We start from the raw sequence: 15,683 nt of genomic DNA, 5'->3' as shown, positions 1-15,683 counted from the left end.
CCATTCTGAGGTCCTGGGGCGGGCAGGGCCCTGACCGGCGGCCCTGAGCCGCCTCAGCCCCCGTCCGGCTTCCAACCCGCTCCTGCGTTCGCCCGCAGTGGGACTCTGGATCTTCAGAGAGCTCGGTTTTCGGGGCTCCGGAGGCGGAGCCTCGAGGCCGCTCCAGACCACCAGGGGCCGCTGTCGCCCCCGCGGCAGCTGCGCCTTGGCGGCACTGCGCAAGCGCAGAAACACGGAACCTCGGCGCGCGGCTTCCGGGCCCTGCCGGGCCGTGTTCGCTGCCGTACGGGTCCCCCGCCACCCGGCTCCAACTGCTAGGTGGGTGGCCGGCGGGCGAGCGGTCCTGGGGTCGTGCGCCGGCGGCCCGGCTCATCTTGTCGCCTTCCGGCCCTGTGCAGTCCGGGCTCGGCGCCATGTACGCCGTATACAAGCAGGCGCATCCGCCCACCGGCCTCGAGTTCTCGATGTATTGCAACTTTTTTAACAACAGCGAGCGCAACCTCGTGGTGGCTGGGACATCGCAGCTCTACGTGTACCGCCTCAACCGCGACGCCGAGGTAGGTAGGCCCGCTCCAGCCGCAGCGCCACGCGGCGAGGGTTGCCCGGTACAGACAGAGAGGCAGGCCAGACGGGCCCCGTGGTTGGTTGTGTCCAGAGCCTGTTCTCTTCGCTGCCACGTTCCTCCACCTCTTCCCACGCCTGGCGGGCTCAGAGGCCTGCCCTGCGCGTCTCATTTGCTCTTTCGTCTTTTTAGCAAATTACATGAACACCTGCTGTGCGCTAGATGGTAGCGATGCAGTAGTGAACAAAATCTGCAAAAACTTGGGGCAGGAGGACACCCGCTGACCAAATGCACACGTGCGAACACACCTGTAGACACACTGCAGCCTGCAGAAGGGGCAGCTGAGGAAATGGAGGAGAGAATGAGCGATCAGAGGAGCCTGTTTTAGGCAGAGTAGGAGTTTGTTGGGGGAAGAACTTTCCTGGCAAAGAGAACAAGGCTGGGTGTAGGTGTGGGTCGGAGGTCGGTATAGTGTGATGAACCCATCAGTAGAGGAGATACAGGGGTGCTTTGGTTGCCGGAGGTGTGAGGTTTGGTCCAGGGGGACTTCTTGCAGGAGGCGGCTTCTCATCTGTTCTTGAAGGGGGAGTAGGAGCCGGGAGTAAGAGCCAGGCGCAAGGATGGGGAGGGGGTAGGTTCCAGGCAGAAGGAAGGCCTGTGCGCAGGCCAGAAGTAATTGAGGGAGGGGAGGGGGGAGGGGTTGGACTGGGGTGCAGAGTGGAGGTGGGGTGGGAGGGGTTGTCGTCTGCGGGGCAGCAGGTGGACAGGGCCAGAGGGCAGCCAGGAGGACGCCACCTTCCTGGGGACCTACCTCAGGACATGGGTGTTTGTTTTGTGTTAAACGTGTGTACTGTTGTACTAATTCACACGTGACAAAACAAGCAAAATACAGAAGGATGTAAGAGCTTTGTGACTGAATACGTCATTTAAAAATCTTAGTTTAAGCTTTTGCGATACAGCAGTTTTGAGGTCAGTATTTGGCTTTTGTTAAAATTTCAGTCAAAACTGAAAAAGAAATTTTGCAAATAAATATATATGGTTCCACACTGAACAGGAGGATCTTTGCTGTTACTAAATCTGAGACGGGTTTTCAGTCAACTTTCAGAGACAGACTGGAAGTTTTTACATTGTTATGTGTTTTACAAAAGGGTTCACAGCATCTTGGGAGGGGTTGGTGAGCGCTGCCTCAGAGCGCCGCCGCCGGGGTGGCGCTCTGGTTCTGGTTGGGGGGGCGGACCACACGCTGCCAGCACGTCACATGCTGGAGGCGAAAGCGCCTGCGCCCCCCAACAGGATGGGATGGAGCCAGGCGTGGTCTAAAGCTCCCCTCCTTGGGCAGGTGAGATTTGAGTGGGCCAGGAGGATGGTGTGGGGAGAAGAGCTTCCAGGCAGAGCCGAAGGTCCCAGGGCAGTAGGGGCCAGTGTTCCGGGACCAGCCCAGCGGCGGAGAGGGAGGGAGGAGTGAGCCGGTGAGAGCAGAGGGTCAGAGGGGTGACGGGCCGGGGGTGGGGCGTTGGCACCGCGGCCATCTGGGCCATTGTGGGAACTGAGTGGTGACTTGAGGCAGATGGGGTGTTAAGGTTTGGGCGGAGGAGTGAGCTGACCAGACGGTGTCTCCCAGGGTCGCTGTGGCCGCTGTGCGGAGGAGCAGCGGGTGCTAGAGGTGGCGGAAGCGCCTGGGTCAGGACGGAGGGATGTGTGGTGGGCAGGGGAGAGGAGCCCAGGGCGATGCCGAGGCTCTTCAGGGTCGAGGCTTTGCCTGGGTCGGAATTTCGGTCTGAGCGCCCGCAGGGCACCTGCAGGGCAGAGTTGTCGGCACCTGAGAAGGGAGAAGGCTGCAGGGAGGGCGTAGGGACTGGGGTCAGGAGCTCACTTTGGATATCGTAGGAGTTACTTGTTGCTGCATCACAAGGTGCCCCAAAGCTCAGCAGCGTGAAACAGCGGGCACTGCCTCACAGGGTCTCGGGGTGGGAAGCCGGCAGCGGCCCTGACAGGGTCTCTTGGGGCTGCAGTGAGACGTCAGCTGGGGTCGCCGTCCTCTGAAGGCCCCACTGGGGTTGTGTTTTCTGCTTTCTTTCGAAGCATCGGTTCCTCACCGTGTGGCCTCTCCACAGGGCTGCGCACCACACACAGCCTCCCCGAGGACAACTCAGCCTGCCGGGTTGGAAGCCCCATGTCTTTTGTAACCTGATCTAGAAGTGGTCAGGGCCACGTGGACCTCCCAGCGCAGGGAGCCGCTGGGGCCACCACAGGCACTTTGAGGTGCTCACTCCACAGCCGGAGTCGATGTCCAGGAAGGGTTGGGGGCTGGAGCTGGCGTCGGGGTCTGCAGCCTGTGGGTGGTGTTTAGACGCGGTAGCAGCAGGCTGCGATCACCCCGAAGATGGCCCCTGGGGCGCCCCAGCATCAAGGGGTAGGACGAAGAGAAGAAGCCGTGGATGAGTCGGGAGTGGCATGGTCAGGGAGGTGGCAGCCAAGCCAGAGAGTGTTCTGGCGGCCGAGGGAGGGCAGCGTTTGGGGACCTGATGCTGGGTCCCATGTTTCTGAGCCTCAGGTGGGTCCTGAGGCCTGGAGGCCCCTGGTGACCCCGACGAGGAAGTCTGGTGGCAGGCAGGGGTGCGGGCCAGTGAGGCCAAGAGCCTGGTGCAGGAGGAGGGTCAGTACCAGTGGACAGAGACAGCTCCCTGGGAGAGGTTTGCGCAAAGGGAAGAGAAGAAATGGAGCAGAAACTGGTAGGAAGAGCAGGACTTTTTAAGGGGAGTGAGATGGCACATTTTTCTCTGAAGGGAAGGAGCTGCCTGTGCAGGGTCCCCAGCACAGCCCACTCTCAGCCCACCAAGATCCAGGGGAGCTCGCACGCCTCTGAAGGGCTGTAAACGATTTCAAGAAGATCCTTGACAGACTAGATGCGGCTGCAAAGCCTGAATCAGATACTTGCTCCCCGGCTCTTCATGGGAAAGTTTGCCTACTCTTACACCAGAGAGTGGAGTGTGTGGGAGCCGGAGATGGAGTGCGGGCTGGGTGGAGTCCTCGGGTGGGTGAGCGTGTTGGGGGTCAGCCTAGTCACTGCTGCGGGACAGCCCGCCCTGGAGCTTCAGACAGCGCTGTCACCAGGGTGGCACACACCTGTGGGCAGCCGGGAGCTTGGATGGCACAGCAGGGACCGTGGGGACGCCTGGCCTCTGCTCTGTGAGCTCTGGGTCTTGTCTGGGTGACTTGAAGGGCGTCTCTCCCCTTTCTCTCCACGTGGCTGGCTTGGTTTTCGTGGCAGACGGCCTTGAGGTAGTTGAGCTTCTTACGTTGAGGGAAGCGGCCAGTCGTGGCCAGGGCCAGACCCTGGGGGCACAGCATCCCTTTTGTCACTGACTGTCCTTCAGAGCACCACCCCCAGCCCAGATTCAAGAGGGGGTGGTAAGCCCCCTCTGGAGGCTGTCTTCGGTCTGCTCCAAGGAATCAAGTGCAAGTGCAGGGGCTGCCGCGGTGACAGGAGGGAAGAAAAGAGTGGGGAGCAGATGGTGGGGGTGGGGCGTGTGCCTGGTCCCTCAGTCCTGGGGGAAGCAGACCCCAGGCAGCTGCGGGAGCAGCAGGTCTCGCTGCTTTGCAGGGCCGGGCAGCTGTGACCTTTGGGAGGAAAGAAAGTGGATAGCACTTCCTTGAAATTAAGCACGGTCTCAAGTAAATAGAAAATGTATCATGGATGGGAAGTCTCGATATTGTAGAGATGTCATACCCTTTTCAGATGAATCCAAAAACCATGTCCTTTTTCTCAAAGTTGCCATAAGATTTCTTGTAAGATTTCATAATCTTGATTCTGAGATTTACATGGAAGAGTCAAATCAAGAATGCGTAATTTTATTTATTTTTAAGAATTTCTAAAAAAAATTATATTTTATTTATTTATTTATTTTTGGCCGTGTTGGGTCTTTGTTGCTGTGTGCGGGCTTTCTCTGGTTGCGGCGAGCCCGGGCTACTCTTTGTTGCGTGCGCAGGCTTCTCATTGCGGTGGCTTCTCTTGTTGCGGTGCACGGGCTCTAGGCACGCAGGCTCTGTAGTTGTGGCGCACGGGCTTAGTTGCTCCGCGGCATGTGGGATCTTCCCGGCCCAGGGCTCGACCCTGTGTCCCCTGCACTGGCAGGCGGACTCCCAACCACTGCGCCTCCAGGGAAGCCTGCATTATTTTCTAATTAGCTGATACCTTTGAGGCCGCAACAGGTCTCTGTGGTTTATTACAATCTGGCTCCACTGAGCTTCCCCAAACAACACGGAGTCCTGTAACCCTTTATCCTCTTGACCCACACGCTTTGTTCTATCATCACAAGTTTTGCCCCTGCGTAGGTTAGAAGCTCTGCAGAACATTATTGCTGTCGTTAGCACTTCGGTTTTACATAATTTCAGACGCAGAAAAGCACAAAGATTTCCTGTGTACACTCACCCAGAGTCCCAAAGGTGAACCTTGTGCCGTATCGCTGTCTTTTTTTCCTGGACCTGGAGGATAAATTGCAGGCAGGGGACCCCTTGGCTCTTAGAGGTCAGCATGTCACGTGCGTTCAGACAATACCAAAGTCTCTGCAGAACCACAGGCCAGTGGTCTGAACCAGGATGCCGGTGCTGGTGTGGTTCAGGCCTGGTCACACCTGGCCAGCGAGTCCTGTGGTGCTCCTTGGTACAGTCCCTGGGTGCTGCCGTAGGTGGCTCGGTGGGGTGAGCAGCCCGCCAGCTCTCCCACTGGGATGTTGGGACTTTGAGACGGTAAATGCCGTCTTACTGCTCAGACCTTCCTCTTCCAGTTTCAGCAGCAGTGATTGTGTTTGTCAGCGTCCATGGTGACGGTGACGCGACTGTGGTGCTTTTCCTGACCCCACCCTGTCTGCTACGTTCTTGGTGGGCTCTCCTTTCTCCCTGTATTCATTCCTTTCTTTATAACACCACACAGGCTCATGGATTCTTATTCTATTCAGTAGGTTGTAGCCTTTTTTTATCCTCTGGGGTCTTCAGCCTGAAGACCTTCCGTTAGCAATTCTTGAAGAGTTTCTGCTGTCAGTGAACTTGTTCCACTTTTGTTTGTCTGCAAATGTTTTTATTTCAACTTCCCTTTTTTTTTTTTTTTTTTTTGCGGTACGCAGGCCTCTCACTGTTGTGGCCGCTCCCATTGCAGAGCACAAGCTCCGGACGCGCAGGCTCAGCGGCCATGGCTCACGGGCCCAGCCGCTCCGCGGCATGTGGGATCCTCCCGGACCAGGGCACGAACCCGTGTCCCCTGCATCGACAGGCGGACTCTCAACCACGGCGCCACCAGGGAAGCCCTCAACTTCCCTTTTGAGGGATATTTTCATTGGGTTTAGAATTCTAGGTTGACTTTTTTCTTTCATCTGGCTTCTGTAGTTTCTGTTGAAAATCAGTTTGTTTTTTAAAATGTTTATTTCTTTTGGCCGCACCGGGCCTTACTCGCAGCACGTGGGGTCTTCGTTGCGCCATGCGGGGTTTTTAGTTGTGGCACGCGTGTGGGATCTTAGTTCCCCGACCAGGGATCGAACCAGGGCCCCCTGCATTGGGAGCGCGGGGTCTTAACCACTGGACCACCAGGGAAGTCCGTGAACATGAGTTTGTATGAAGGTGTTGTCTCTTTTTGCCTCTGACCACTGTTATGATACTTGTCTTTGTCTTTGGTTTCCTGTCCTTCAACTGCGACATGCTTCTTTGTATTTACCCTCTGCTTCGGGACTCGCTGGCTGGCCTTGAATCTGTAGGCCGATGCTTCTTAGCGGAATATTTTTGGTCATTTCTTCAGTTATGGGTTCTGTCCTTTTCCTTCCTCCGTCCTTCTGTGTTGCCAGTGGTGCGTTAGACCACTTGAGTATGTCCCTATGTCTCTTACAGTGGATTTACGTTCTTACTCCGTGTCTTGCGTCTGTACAGAATCGCAGTTGGTCTCTGGGTCTTGACCTCGTGTCTGGCGAGGGGAGAGGCTGTCCAGGCCCAGTCCTCATTTCACGTTGCAGCTCACGTGCGACACTTGCTATAGATTTACTGTGGATGACCTTTATTTGATTAAGGAAGTTGTATTCTTGGGTTAGTAAGAATTTCTATCGTGAATGGGTCTGAATTTTATCAAGTGCTTTTCATATCCATTGAAAACAATACATGATTTTTTCCTTAATTTTGAGACTTTGGTAGATTGTAGCAATGGGCATTCTTGTGGTAAACTGACTTTGCATGCTTGGAATAGCAACTTGGTTGTGGTGTAGTATCCTTTCAAATGTCGCCAGGCTCACTTGGAGACACCCTCCTGCCCTGGGGAAGGTAGTCGGTAGGACACAGATGGGGCGAGGGCCATAGCCCCGTGTTGGGGTCACCGTCACGCCCAGTTCGGGCTCAGGGGTGCGCCCGGCATGTCAGCAGAGCCGGGGTTCCTTCTTCATAGCAATCACGTGTCATTGGCAGCTGGTGGCAGCCATGGCTGGGCCCAGGGTGAGTCTGGGGTGGGTTGGGGGTGCGCAGAGAGTGCTGTCCATCCTTTGACCCTGAGCGTCCCGTGTCGGGACGGCTGCTGGGGAAGCTGGGTGGGGAGCTTCCCGAGGAGGAGCCCTGGGGCGGGCTGGGGACCCCAGATGCCAGTGTGAGTCTGTGGGCACGGCTGTGTCCAGCAGTGTCTGGTCGCACGCTCCACTGTGGCGAGCCCGTGGGGCTCCTGGCTGCAGGGCCGGCCTTGGGTGGTCTTCTCCTGTCCCTCCATGAGGTGGGCCCCTCACTGCCCTCCCTCCTTCTCCCTCCTACAGGTGCCGACCAAGAATGACAGGAGTGCAGGTGAGTGAGCGCAGGGTGGCTGCCTGGCCACGCACCTGGGGGTTGGCAGCTGGGGCACGCGGCCCAGATCCCTACCCACTGGCTCTCCGCAGAGGGGAAGGCCCACCGGGAGCACCGGGAGAAGCTGGAGCTGGTGGCTTCCTTCTCTTTCTTCGGCAACGTCATGTCCATGGCCAGCGTGCAGCTGGCGGGCGCCAAGAGGGATGCCCTGCTCCTGAGCTTCAAGGATGCCAAGGTGGGAGTGGGAAGCGGGGGGGCGGGGGGGGCAGTGGGGGCGGGAGCCGGGCCGGGGGGCTGCGGTGGGCGGGCCCAGTTCTGACCTGCCGCCCCCAGCTGTCGGTAGTGGAGTACGACCCGGGCACCCACGATCTCAAGACCCTGTCTCTGCACTACTTTGAGGAGCCTGAGCTGCGGGTAGGCCTAGCCCCGCCCCTGCCCCGCCCCTGCCCTGCCCCACCCCCTGCCTCGCCCCACCCCCTGGCTCCCCTCGGGGTCCCCTGCCAGGGCCTGCCTGATGCCCCTCCCCTGCAGGACGGCTTCGTGCAGAACGTGCACACACCGAGGGTGCGCGTGGACCCCGACGGGCGCTGCGCGGCCATGCTCATCTACGGCACGCGGCTGGTGGTCCTTCCCTTCCGCAGGGAGAGCCTGGCCGAGGAGCACGAGGGGCTCGTGGGTGAGGGGTGAGTGCCCGGGCAGGGGAGGCAAGGCGCTGCCGAGCCGGGGTTCCCTGCCCGTACCCCTCCCCAGCTGAAGCCCTTTGCCCCCAGGCAGAGGTCCAGCTTCCTGCCCAGCTACATCATTGACGTGAGGGCCCTGGACGAGAAGCTTCTCAACATTGTCGACCTGCAGTTCCTGCACGGCTACTACGAGCCCACCCTGCTCATCCTCTTTGAGCCCAACCAGACCTGGCCTGGGTGAGGTCCTGCGCTGCTGTGGCCCTGACCCGGGGAGAGGCCCGCCCCGGGGGAGGGAGGGAGGGAGGGAGGGAGGAGCCGGGCGAGTCTCTGTGGGGTGGGACTGGGGACTGACGCGCTGTCGTGGTCCCAGGCGGGTGGCTGTGCGGCAGGACACGTGCTCCATTGTGGCCATTTCGCTGAACATCACGCAGAAGGTCCACCCCGTCATCTGGTCCCTCACCAGCCTGCCTTTTGACTGCACCCAGGCCCTTGCCGTGCCCAAGCCCATAGGTGAGGTGGGGCTGCTTGGAGGGGGTGGGTATGGAGAGCGCTGGGCCCCACCCACCAGCGTGTCCACCTCCAGGCGGGGTGGTGGTCTTTGCTGTCAACTCGCTGCTGTACCTGAACCAGAGCGTCCCCCCCTACGGCGTGGCCCTCAACAGCCTCACCACCGGCACCACTGCCTTCCCCCTGCGTGAGTGTTGGGGTGCCAGGGCCGAGGGGTGTGTGTGGGGGGGAGGGGCGGGAGGCTGCTGGGTCCGGCTGACTCCCCACCACAGGCACCCAGGAGGGTGTGCGGATCACCCTGGACTGTGCCCAGGCAGCCTTCATCTCCTACGACAAGATGGTCATCTCCCTCAAGGGCGGCGAGATGTGAGTCTCCCACTCCAGGGAGCCCCGTCCTCTCTGGTGGGTGGTGTGGGTCCCCCGCGCCAGCTCAGCGTGTCCCTCCCGGCAGCTATGTGCTGACGCTTATCACGGACGGCATGCGCAGCGTCCGCGCCTTCCACTTCGACAAGGCCGCCGCCAGCGTCCTCACCACTAGTGTGAGTGGGGTCTCAGGGGGGGGCGGGCCCGGGCCTGGACTGGGCCCCGCCCTCACCCCCGTCCTGCCTTCAGATGGTCACCATGGAGCCCGGATACCTGTTCCTTTGCTCTCGCCTGGGCAACTCCCTGCTCCTCAAGTACACGGAGAAGCTGCAGGAGCCCCCTGCCGGCACCGCCCGGGAGGTTGCCGACAAGGTGGGTGCGGGGACTGTGGGGATGCTGCCCTCCCATGCGGGGTGGCCTTGGGGGCTGCTCACCACCCCACCTGCCTCACAGGAGGAGCCGCCCTCCAAGAAGAAGCGCGTGGACGCCACAGCGGGCTGGTCAGGTGAGGGCCGTCAGGTGAGGGCTGAGGGCGGGGGCTGGACTGGGCAGCCAGGTGGGCTCAGGTGGCCTTTCCACATGCTGTAGGGGGCAAGTCAGTGCCGCAGGACGAGGTGGACGAGATTGAGGTGTACGGCAGCGAGGCCCAGTCAGGCACACAGCTGGCCACTTACTCCTTTGAGGTGAGCCTGGGCATAGAGGGGTCACCGCCTGCCCCGCCTGCCCGCCTGACCACTGCTGTGCCCGCAGGTGTGTGACAGCATCCTCAACATCGGACCCTGTGCCAACGCCGCCATGGGCGAGCCCGCCTTCCTCTCTGAAGAGGTGCCCGCTCGGGGGCGAGGTGGTGGGGGGGCAGGTTGCACAGCAGGGAGGTGCCGTCCTCACCCCCCTGCCCGCCATGCAGTTTCAGAACAGTCCCGAGCCAGACCTGGAGATCGTGGTGTGCTCCGGCTACGGGAAGAATGGGGCCCTGTCGGTGCTGCAGGTGTGTGGGGGGCAGGGGTGGCGCCTCCTGGCGGGCCCGGGTGCTCTTGCTGACACGCCTCGTGTCCTTCCAGAAGAGCATCCGGCCCCAGGTGGTGACAACCTTTGAGCTTCCTGGCTGCTATGACATGTGGACAGTCATCGCTCCTGTGCGGAAGGAGCAGGTAGGTGCGCCCCAGGTTGGCGAGGCCTGGGCGGTGCGGGGTCCCAGAGCTGCCACCCACCTGGCCCGTGTGTGGGTGGCCCAGAGGCTGCTGGTCCCAGCACCAGGCTCTGCCAATCTACAGCTCAGGCGGGCTTGGCCACGGGCTTGCTCTGGCTCGGTGCTCCGGGCACCTGGGGCTGGGCGATGGGATTCCTGCTCTCCTTCTGCCTTCACAGGAGGAGAGCACCAAGGGGGAGGGGGCGGAGCAGGAGCCCAGCGCCCCCGAAGCAGATGACGATGGGCGGAGACACGGGTTCCTTATCCTGAGCCGGGAAGATTCCACCATGGTGATGGGGCCCGCCCGGCAGCCTGGGGTGGGGGGGCCGCTGGTGGGGGCTGCACCTCACCCACCATCACCCACCGTCACCCACAGATCCTACAGACGGGGCAGGAGATCATGGAGCTGGACACCAGCGGCTTCGCCACGCAGGGCCCCACAGTCTTTGCTGGCAACATCGGGGACAACCGCTACATCGTGCAAGTGTCGCCACTCGGCATCCGCCTGTTGGAAGGAGGTGGGCCGGGCCACACGGGCAGGCAGCGCGGGGCTCAGGGCTAATGCGTGCCGACTGCCCTTTGCTGACGGGCTGTGTCCGCAGTGAACCAGCTGCACTTCATCCCCGTGGACCTGGGCTCCCCCATCGTGCAGTGCGCCGTGGCCGACCCCTACGTGGTCATCATGAGTGCCGAGGGCCACGTCACCATGTTCCTGCTCAAGAGTGACTCGTATGGGGGCCGCCACCACCGCCTGGCGCTGCACAAGCCCCCGCTGCACCACGTAGGCTCCCTCCTCCGTCCCTGGGGCCGGCTGACCCCCCCGCGCCCCCCCCACCCCACTGAGCCCCCCTATCCCCGCAGCAGTCCAAGGTGATTACGCTCTGCGTGTACCGGGACGTCAGCGGCATGTTCACCACCGAGAGCCGCCTGGGCGGGGCCCGCGACGAGCTGGGCGGCCGCAGCGGCTCAGAGGCCGAGTGCCAGGGCTCGGAGACCAGGTGTGTGTGGGGCTGGGCTGCAGGCTGGGACCGGGGCCCCTGGGGCAGGCTGCCTGTGACTGACGTGTCTGCTGGCCCCCAGCCCCACGGTGGATGACGAGGAGGAGATGCTTTACGGAGACTCGGGCTCCCTCTTCAGCCCCAGCAAGGAGGAGGCCCGCAGGAGCAGCCAGCCCCCCGCCGACCGGGACCCCACCCCCTTCCGGGCTGAGCCCACCCACTGGTGCCTGCTGGTGCGGGAGAACGGAACCATGGAGGTGCGTGGCGCCCCGTGTTCAGCGTGGCCCCCGTCCCCCGCTCATGCCCCTCCCCGCCCAGCTAATTGCTGCTGTCCCCGCAGATCTACCAGCTCCCTGACTGGCGGCTGGTGTTCCTGGTGAAGAACTTCCCTGTGGGGCAGCGGGTCCTCGTGGACAGCTCCTTTGGTCAGCCCACCACCCAGGGCGAGGCCCGGAAGGAAGAGGCCACGCGCCAGGGCGAGCTGCCCCTCGTCAAGGAGGTGCTGCTGGTGGCGCTGGGGAGCCGCCAGCGCAGGCCCTACTTGCTGGTGAGTATGGCCCCGCCCACCCCCAGGCTCTGCGCAGCCCCCGCCCCTGACGACCCGCCCGCCCCCAGGTGCACGTGGACCAGGAGCTGCTCGTGTACGAGGCCTTCCCCCACGACTCACAGCTCGGCCAGGGGAACCTCAAAGTTCGCTTCAAGAAGGTGCAGCGTCTGGGCTCTGCTGGGTGTGGGGAGGGTGTGGAGCAGGGGTGCGGGGAGGACCTGGCCCTCACGGCCGCGGCGCCCCCCCAGGTCCCGCACAGCATCAACTTCCGAGAGAAGAAGCCAAAGCCGTCCAAGAAGAAGGCCGAAGGCGGCAGCGCTGAGGAGGGTGCCGGGGCCCGAGGCCGTGTGGCGCGGTTCCGCTACTTTGAGGACATTTACGGCTACTCGGGGGTAGGCTGGTGGCTCCAAGGGAGCCTGGGCTGCGGCCGACAGGGCTCCGGCCCCAGCAGCCTCCTCACACTGCCTGCCCCCAGGTGTTCATCTGCGGCCCCTCGCCCCACTGGCTCCTGGTGACTGGCCGGGGGGCCCTGCGGCTGCACCCCATGGGCATCGATGGCCCCATCGACTCCTTCGCCCCATTCCACAACGTCAACTGCCCCCGCGGCTTCCTGTACTTCAACAGACAGGTAGGGAGGCCCCATGCGGCCCAGCCTGGCTCTCTGACACTCGCCGATGCTGCCAAGCAGGACCAGGTGCTGGGGCCCCAGAAAAGATGCCCTCAGTGGCTCGGGATGGGGGCACCCTGGAATGGAGAGTCAGGGGGTGTCCAGAGGGTGGTGGGAGCCAAGGCCGAGTTGGGGAGGTCGGGACTGGAGGCTGTAGCCCACAAGGGCACCCGCCTGGGCAACCAGGGTCCAGTCACTGCTCTGCTGGCTTGGACCCCAGCTCTGCCCCTTAGAAGCTGTGTGACTGGGTGAGATGCTCACCCTCTCTGAACCTGAGTTTCCTTACCTGTCACCAAGGTGTCAGCACTCTGAGGACTCAGTGATGGTGACGTGGTAGGTGCTTTGTAGGTGCTGGTGCGCTTACAACTGTGGGCGGAGGAAACTGGCTCGGGGCCCCGGCAGGGCACCCGTGCTTGTTTGTGCAGACCCTGGCGTGGCCTGTGTGTGTGCCGCCCACCCTTTGCCTGCAGCCTCCAGCACCCCCTGAGCCTGGCTATTCCCTTGTCCCGGCCCAGACCCCAGCTGTGGCCAGTGTCCCAGCCCTGGGCGAGCTTGGCTGAAGGGATGGGAGGCCCACAAAGCACAGGACAGTGGGCCGTGGTCTCTCCAAGTCCTTGCCTGGATGCTGCGGTCTCTCGCCACCCATTCCAGCAGAGCTGAGGGCTGACCCAAGGGAGCCCTTGGAGGCCTGGGTTCCTCGGCTTGGCCTTTGGGCTGTGCCAGCCCTCGCTAACGCCCTGCCCCACCCAGGGCGAGCTGAGGATCAGTGTCTTGCCGGCCTACTTGTCCTACGATGCCCCGTGGCCTGTCAGGAAGATCCCGCTGCGCTGCACGGCCCACTATGTGGCTTACCATGTGGAGTCCAAGGTCTGACACCGCCCCCCACCCCACCGCACCAGGGACCTTTGGAGCCTGGGGGCCTGGCCTCTGGCATGTGACACCCTCCCCGCCCTCCCCTCCACCAGGTGTATGCTGTTGCCACCAGCACCAACACGCCGTGCACCCGCATCCCGCGCATGACGGGCGAGGAGAAGGAGTTTGAGACCATTGAGAGAGGTGCGAGGTGCCCCAGGCTGGGCCCGTTCTCGGGGCCACCCTCCCTGACTGTCACCCCTTTGTCCGTGCAGATGACCGTTACATCCACCCTCAGCAGGAGGCTTTCTCCATCCAGCTCATCTCCCCGGTCAGCTGGGAGGCCATCCCCAACGCCAGGTGAGGCTGGGCCCAGGTCGGGGCTGGTGGCTGGCCTGGGCTGCTGTCCCGACCTGGGTTAGCTGTCCCGACCTGGGCAGCTGTCCTGACCTGGGCTGTCTGGACCTGGGCTGCTGTCCTGACCTGGGCAGTGGTCCCGATCTGGGTTAGCTGTCCCGACCTGGGCAGCTGTCCCGACCTGGGTTAGCTGTCCCGACCTGGGCAGCTGTCCCGACCTGGGTTAGCTGTCCCGACCTGGGCAGCTGTCCCGACCTGGGTTAGCTGTCCCGACCTGGGCTAGCTGTCCCGACCTGGGCAGCTGTCCCGACCTGGGCTGCTGTCCCGACCTGGGCAGCTGTCCTGACCTGGGCTGCTGTCCTGACCTGGGCTGATGCAGGATCGAGCTAGAGGAGTGGGAGCACGTGACCTGCATGAAGACGGTGTCGCTGCGCAGTGAGGAAACCGTGTCGGGCCTCAAGGGCTACGTAGCCGCCGGGACCTGCCTCATGCAAGGGGAGGAGGTCACGTGCCGAGGGCGGGTAAGCGGCTGGCAGGGGGTGGGAGGCAGGCAGTGCCCAGCGGCCTGCACGCAGCCCCTGTGAATCACCCACCCGCCTTCCCTGACAGATCCTGATCATGGACGTGATCGAGGTGGTGCCCGAGCCTGGCCAGCCCCTGACCAAGAACAAGTTCAAGGTCCTGTACGAGAAGGAGCAGAAGGGGCCCGTGACTGCCCTGTGCCATTGCAACGGCCACCTGGTGTCGGCCATCGGCCAGAAGGTGTGCCCCTCTCCGCCCACCCTGGCACCCACCGCTCACCGCACACCGCTCACCGCCCACCCCTCCCACCCCCCAGATCTTCCTGTGGAGCCTGCGGGCCAGCGAGCTGACAGGCATGGCCTTCATCGACACACAGCTCTACATCCACCAGATGATCAGCGTCAAGAACTTCATCCTGGCCGCGGACGTCATGAAGAGCATCTCGCTGCTGCGCTACCAGGAGGAGAGCAAGACGCTGAGCCTCGTGTCCCGGGTACCGAGGGGCTGGGCTGCACGGCGGGTGGGTGAGTGCTGCCCCAGGCCCACCCTGACGTCCGTCCCTCCCCTCCCGTCCCCAGGACGCCAAACCCCTGGAAGTGTACAGCGTGGACTTCATGGTGGACAGTGCACAGCTGGGCTTCCTGGGTGAGCATGGGGGCTGGGGTCCCCGGGACGTCACTGGGGCTGGGGCTGACTGTGGGCTCTGTTCCCTAGTGTCCGACCGTGACCGCAACCTCATGGTCTACATGTACCTGCCAGAAGGTGAGTGCCCCCTCCACCCTCTCCTGGGCAGGGGGGTTGGGCATGGGGCCGGGCAGGCAGTGACCTGAGGTCCCTCTGGCCCAGCCAAGGAGAGCTTCGGGGGCATGCGGCTGCTGCGCCGGGCGGACTTCCACGTGGGCGCCCATGTGAACACGTTCTGGAGGACTCCCTGCCGGGGGGCTGCTGAAGGGCCCAGCAAGAAGTCCGTTGTGTGGGAAAATAAGCACATCACGTGGTTTGGTGAGTGTGGGGCGGAGGGGGTTAAGGTGGCAGTGGGGTGTGGTGGGGGCCCACGGGGCTCACACCGTGTCCGCTTTAGCCACACTGGACGGTGGCATCGGCCTCCTGCTGCCCATGCAGGAGAAGACCTACCGGCGGCTGCTGATGCTGCAGAACGCACTGACCACCATGCTGCCCCACCACGCCGGCCTCAACCCGCGTGCCTTCCGGTGAGCCTGCCGCCGCCCCGCCCCACTCTCCCACCACCCCGCGTCTGCCCCGACTCTTCACTGCCTCCATGCCTACCCCCAGAATGTTGCACGTGGACCGGCGCGTCCTACAGAATGCGGTGCGCAATGTCCTGGATGGGGAGCTGCTCAACCGCTACCTGTACCTGAGCACCATGGAGCGTGGGGAGCTGGCCAAGAAGATTGGCACCACGCCCGACATCGTGAGCCGCCCGCCGCCCTGCCCCTCCACGTGCCCCCAGCCACCCCCACCCCACCCCCTGCCCTCACCCACCTCTTTCCCCACAGATCCTGGACGACCTGTTGGAGACGGACCGAGTCACTGCCCACTTCTAGACCCCTGGACACTGCCACTTGCCCCACCCCGCCTTTGTACAAAACACAAAGAAAAACGTTTGTTTGATTT

General features: G+C 62.5%; 1 protein-coding gene across 1 annotated transcript; it reads left to right on the top strand.

The window, feature by feature from the left end:
- The first annotated feature begins 206 nt into the window (after positions 1-206).
- CPSF1 (cleavage and polyadenylation specific factor 1) lies at positions 207-15,635 on the top strand. Its single transcript, XM_065895278.1, has 38 exons — positions 207-318; positions 399-557; positions 7,339-7,366; positions 7,459-7,601; positions 7,700-7,780; positions 7,898-8,049; positions 8,137-8,283; positions 8,417-8,556; positions 8,630-8,740; positions 8,826-8,919; positions 9,005-9,092; positions 9,166-9,288; positions 9,370-9,421; positions 9,505-9,599; positions 9,667-9,741; positions 9,824-9,904; positions 9,978-10,067; positions 10,285-10,395; positions 10,482-10,623; positions 10,708-10,886; positions 10,967-11,103; positions 11,186-11,360; positions 11,444-11,650; positions 11,719-11,808; positions 11,899-12,042; positions 12,126-12,278; positions 13,068-13,184; positions 13,283-13,373; positions 13,445-13,529; positions 13,906-14,047; positions 14,136-14,288; positions 14,365-14,541; positions 14,627-14,693; positions 14,763-14,810; positions 14,895-15,050; positions 15,130-15,259; positions 15,342-15,480; positions 15,566-15,635. Exons 2-38 carry the CDS (start codon positions 414-416, stop codon positions 15,611-15,613), a joined length of 4,335 nt encoding a protein of 1,444 aa, XP_065751350.1. The 5' UTR covers positions 207-318; positions 399-413; the 3' UTR covers positions 15,614-15,635.
- The last annotated feature ends 48 nt before the right edge of the window (positions 15,636-15,683 follow it).

Source organism: Phocoena phocoena, chromosome 17 (genome assembly GCF_963924675.1).
Source record: "Phocoena phocoena chromosome 17, mPhoPho1.1, whole genome shotgun sequence".
Lineage (NCBI taxonomy): Eukaryota > Metazoa > Chordata > Mammalia > Artiodactyla > Phocoenidae > Phocoena > Phocoena phocoena.
This window is presented reverse-complemented; position numbering and strand designations above follow the sequence as displayed.

Excerpts from the sequence above, each read along its gene's own strand:
- CPSF1 (XM_065895278.1), top strand. The coding sequence starts at position 414 with ATGTACGCCGTATACAAGCAGGCGCATCCGCCCACCGGCCTCGAGTTC. Across the intron at positions 11,651-11,718 it reads AGCGCAGGCCCTACTTGCTG|GTGCACGTGGACCAGGAGCT; the intron begins GTGAGTATGGCC and ends GCCCGCCCCCAG. Across the intron at positions 15,051-15,129 it reads TAAGCACATCACGTGGTTTG|CCACACTGGACGGTGGCATC; the intron begins GTGAGTGTGGGG and ends TGTCCGCTTTAG.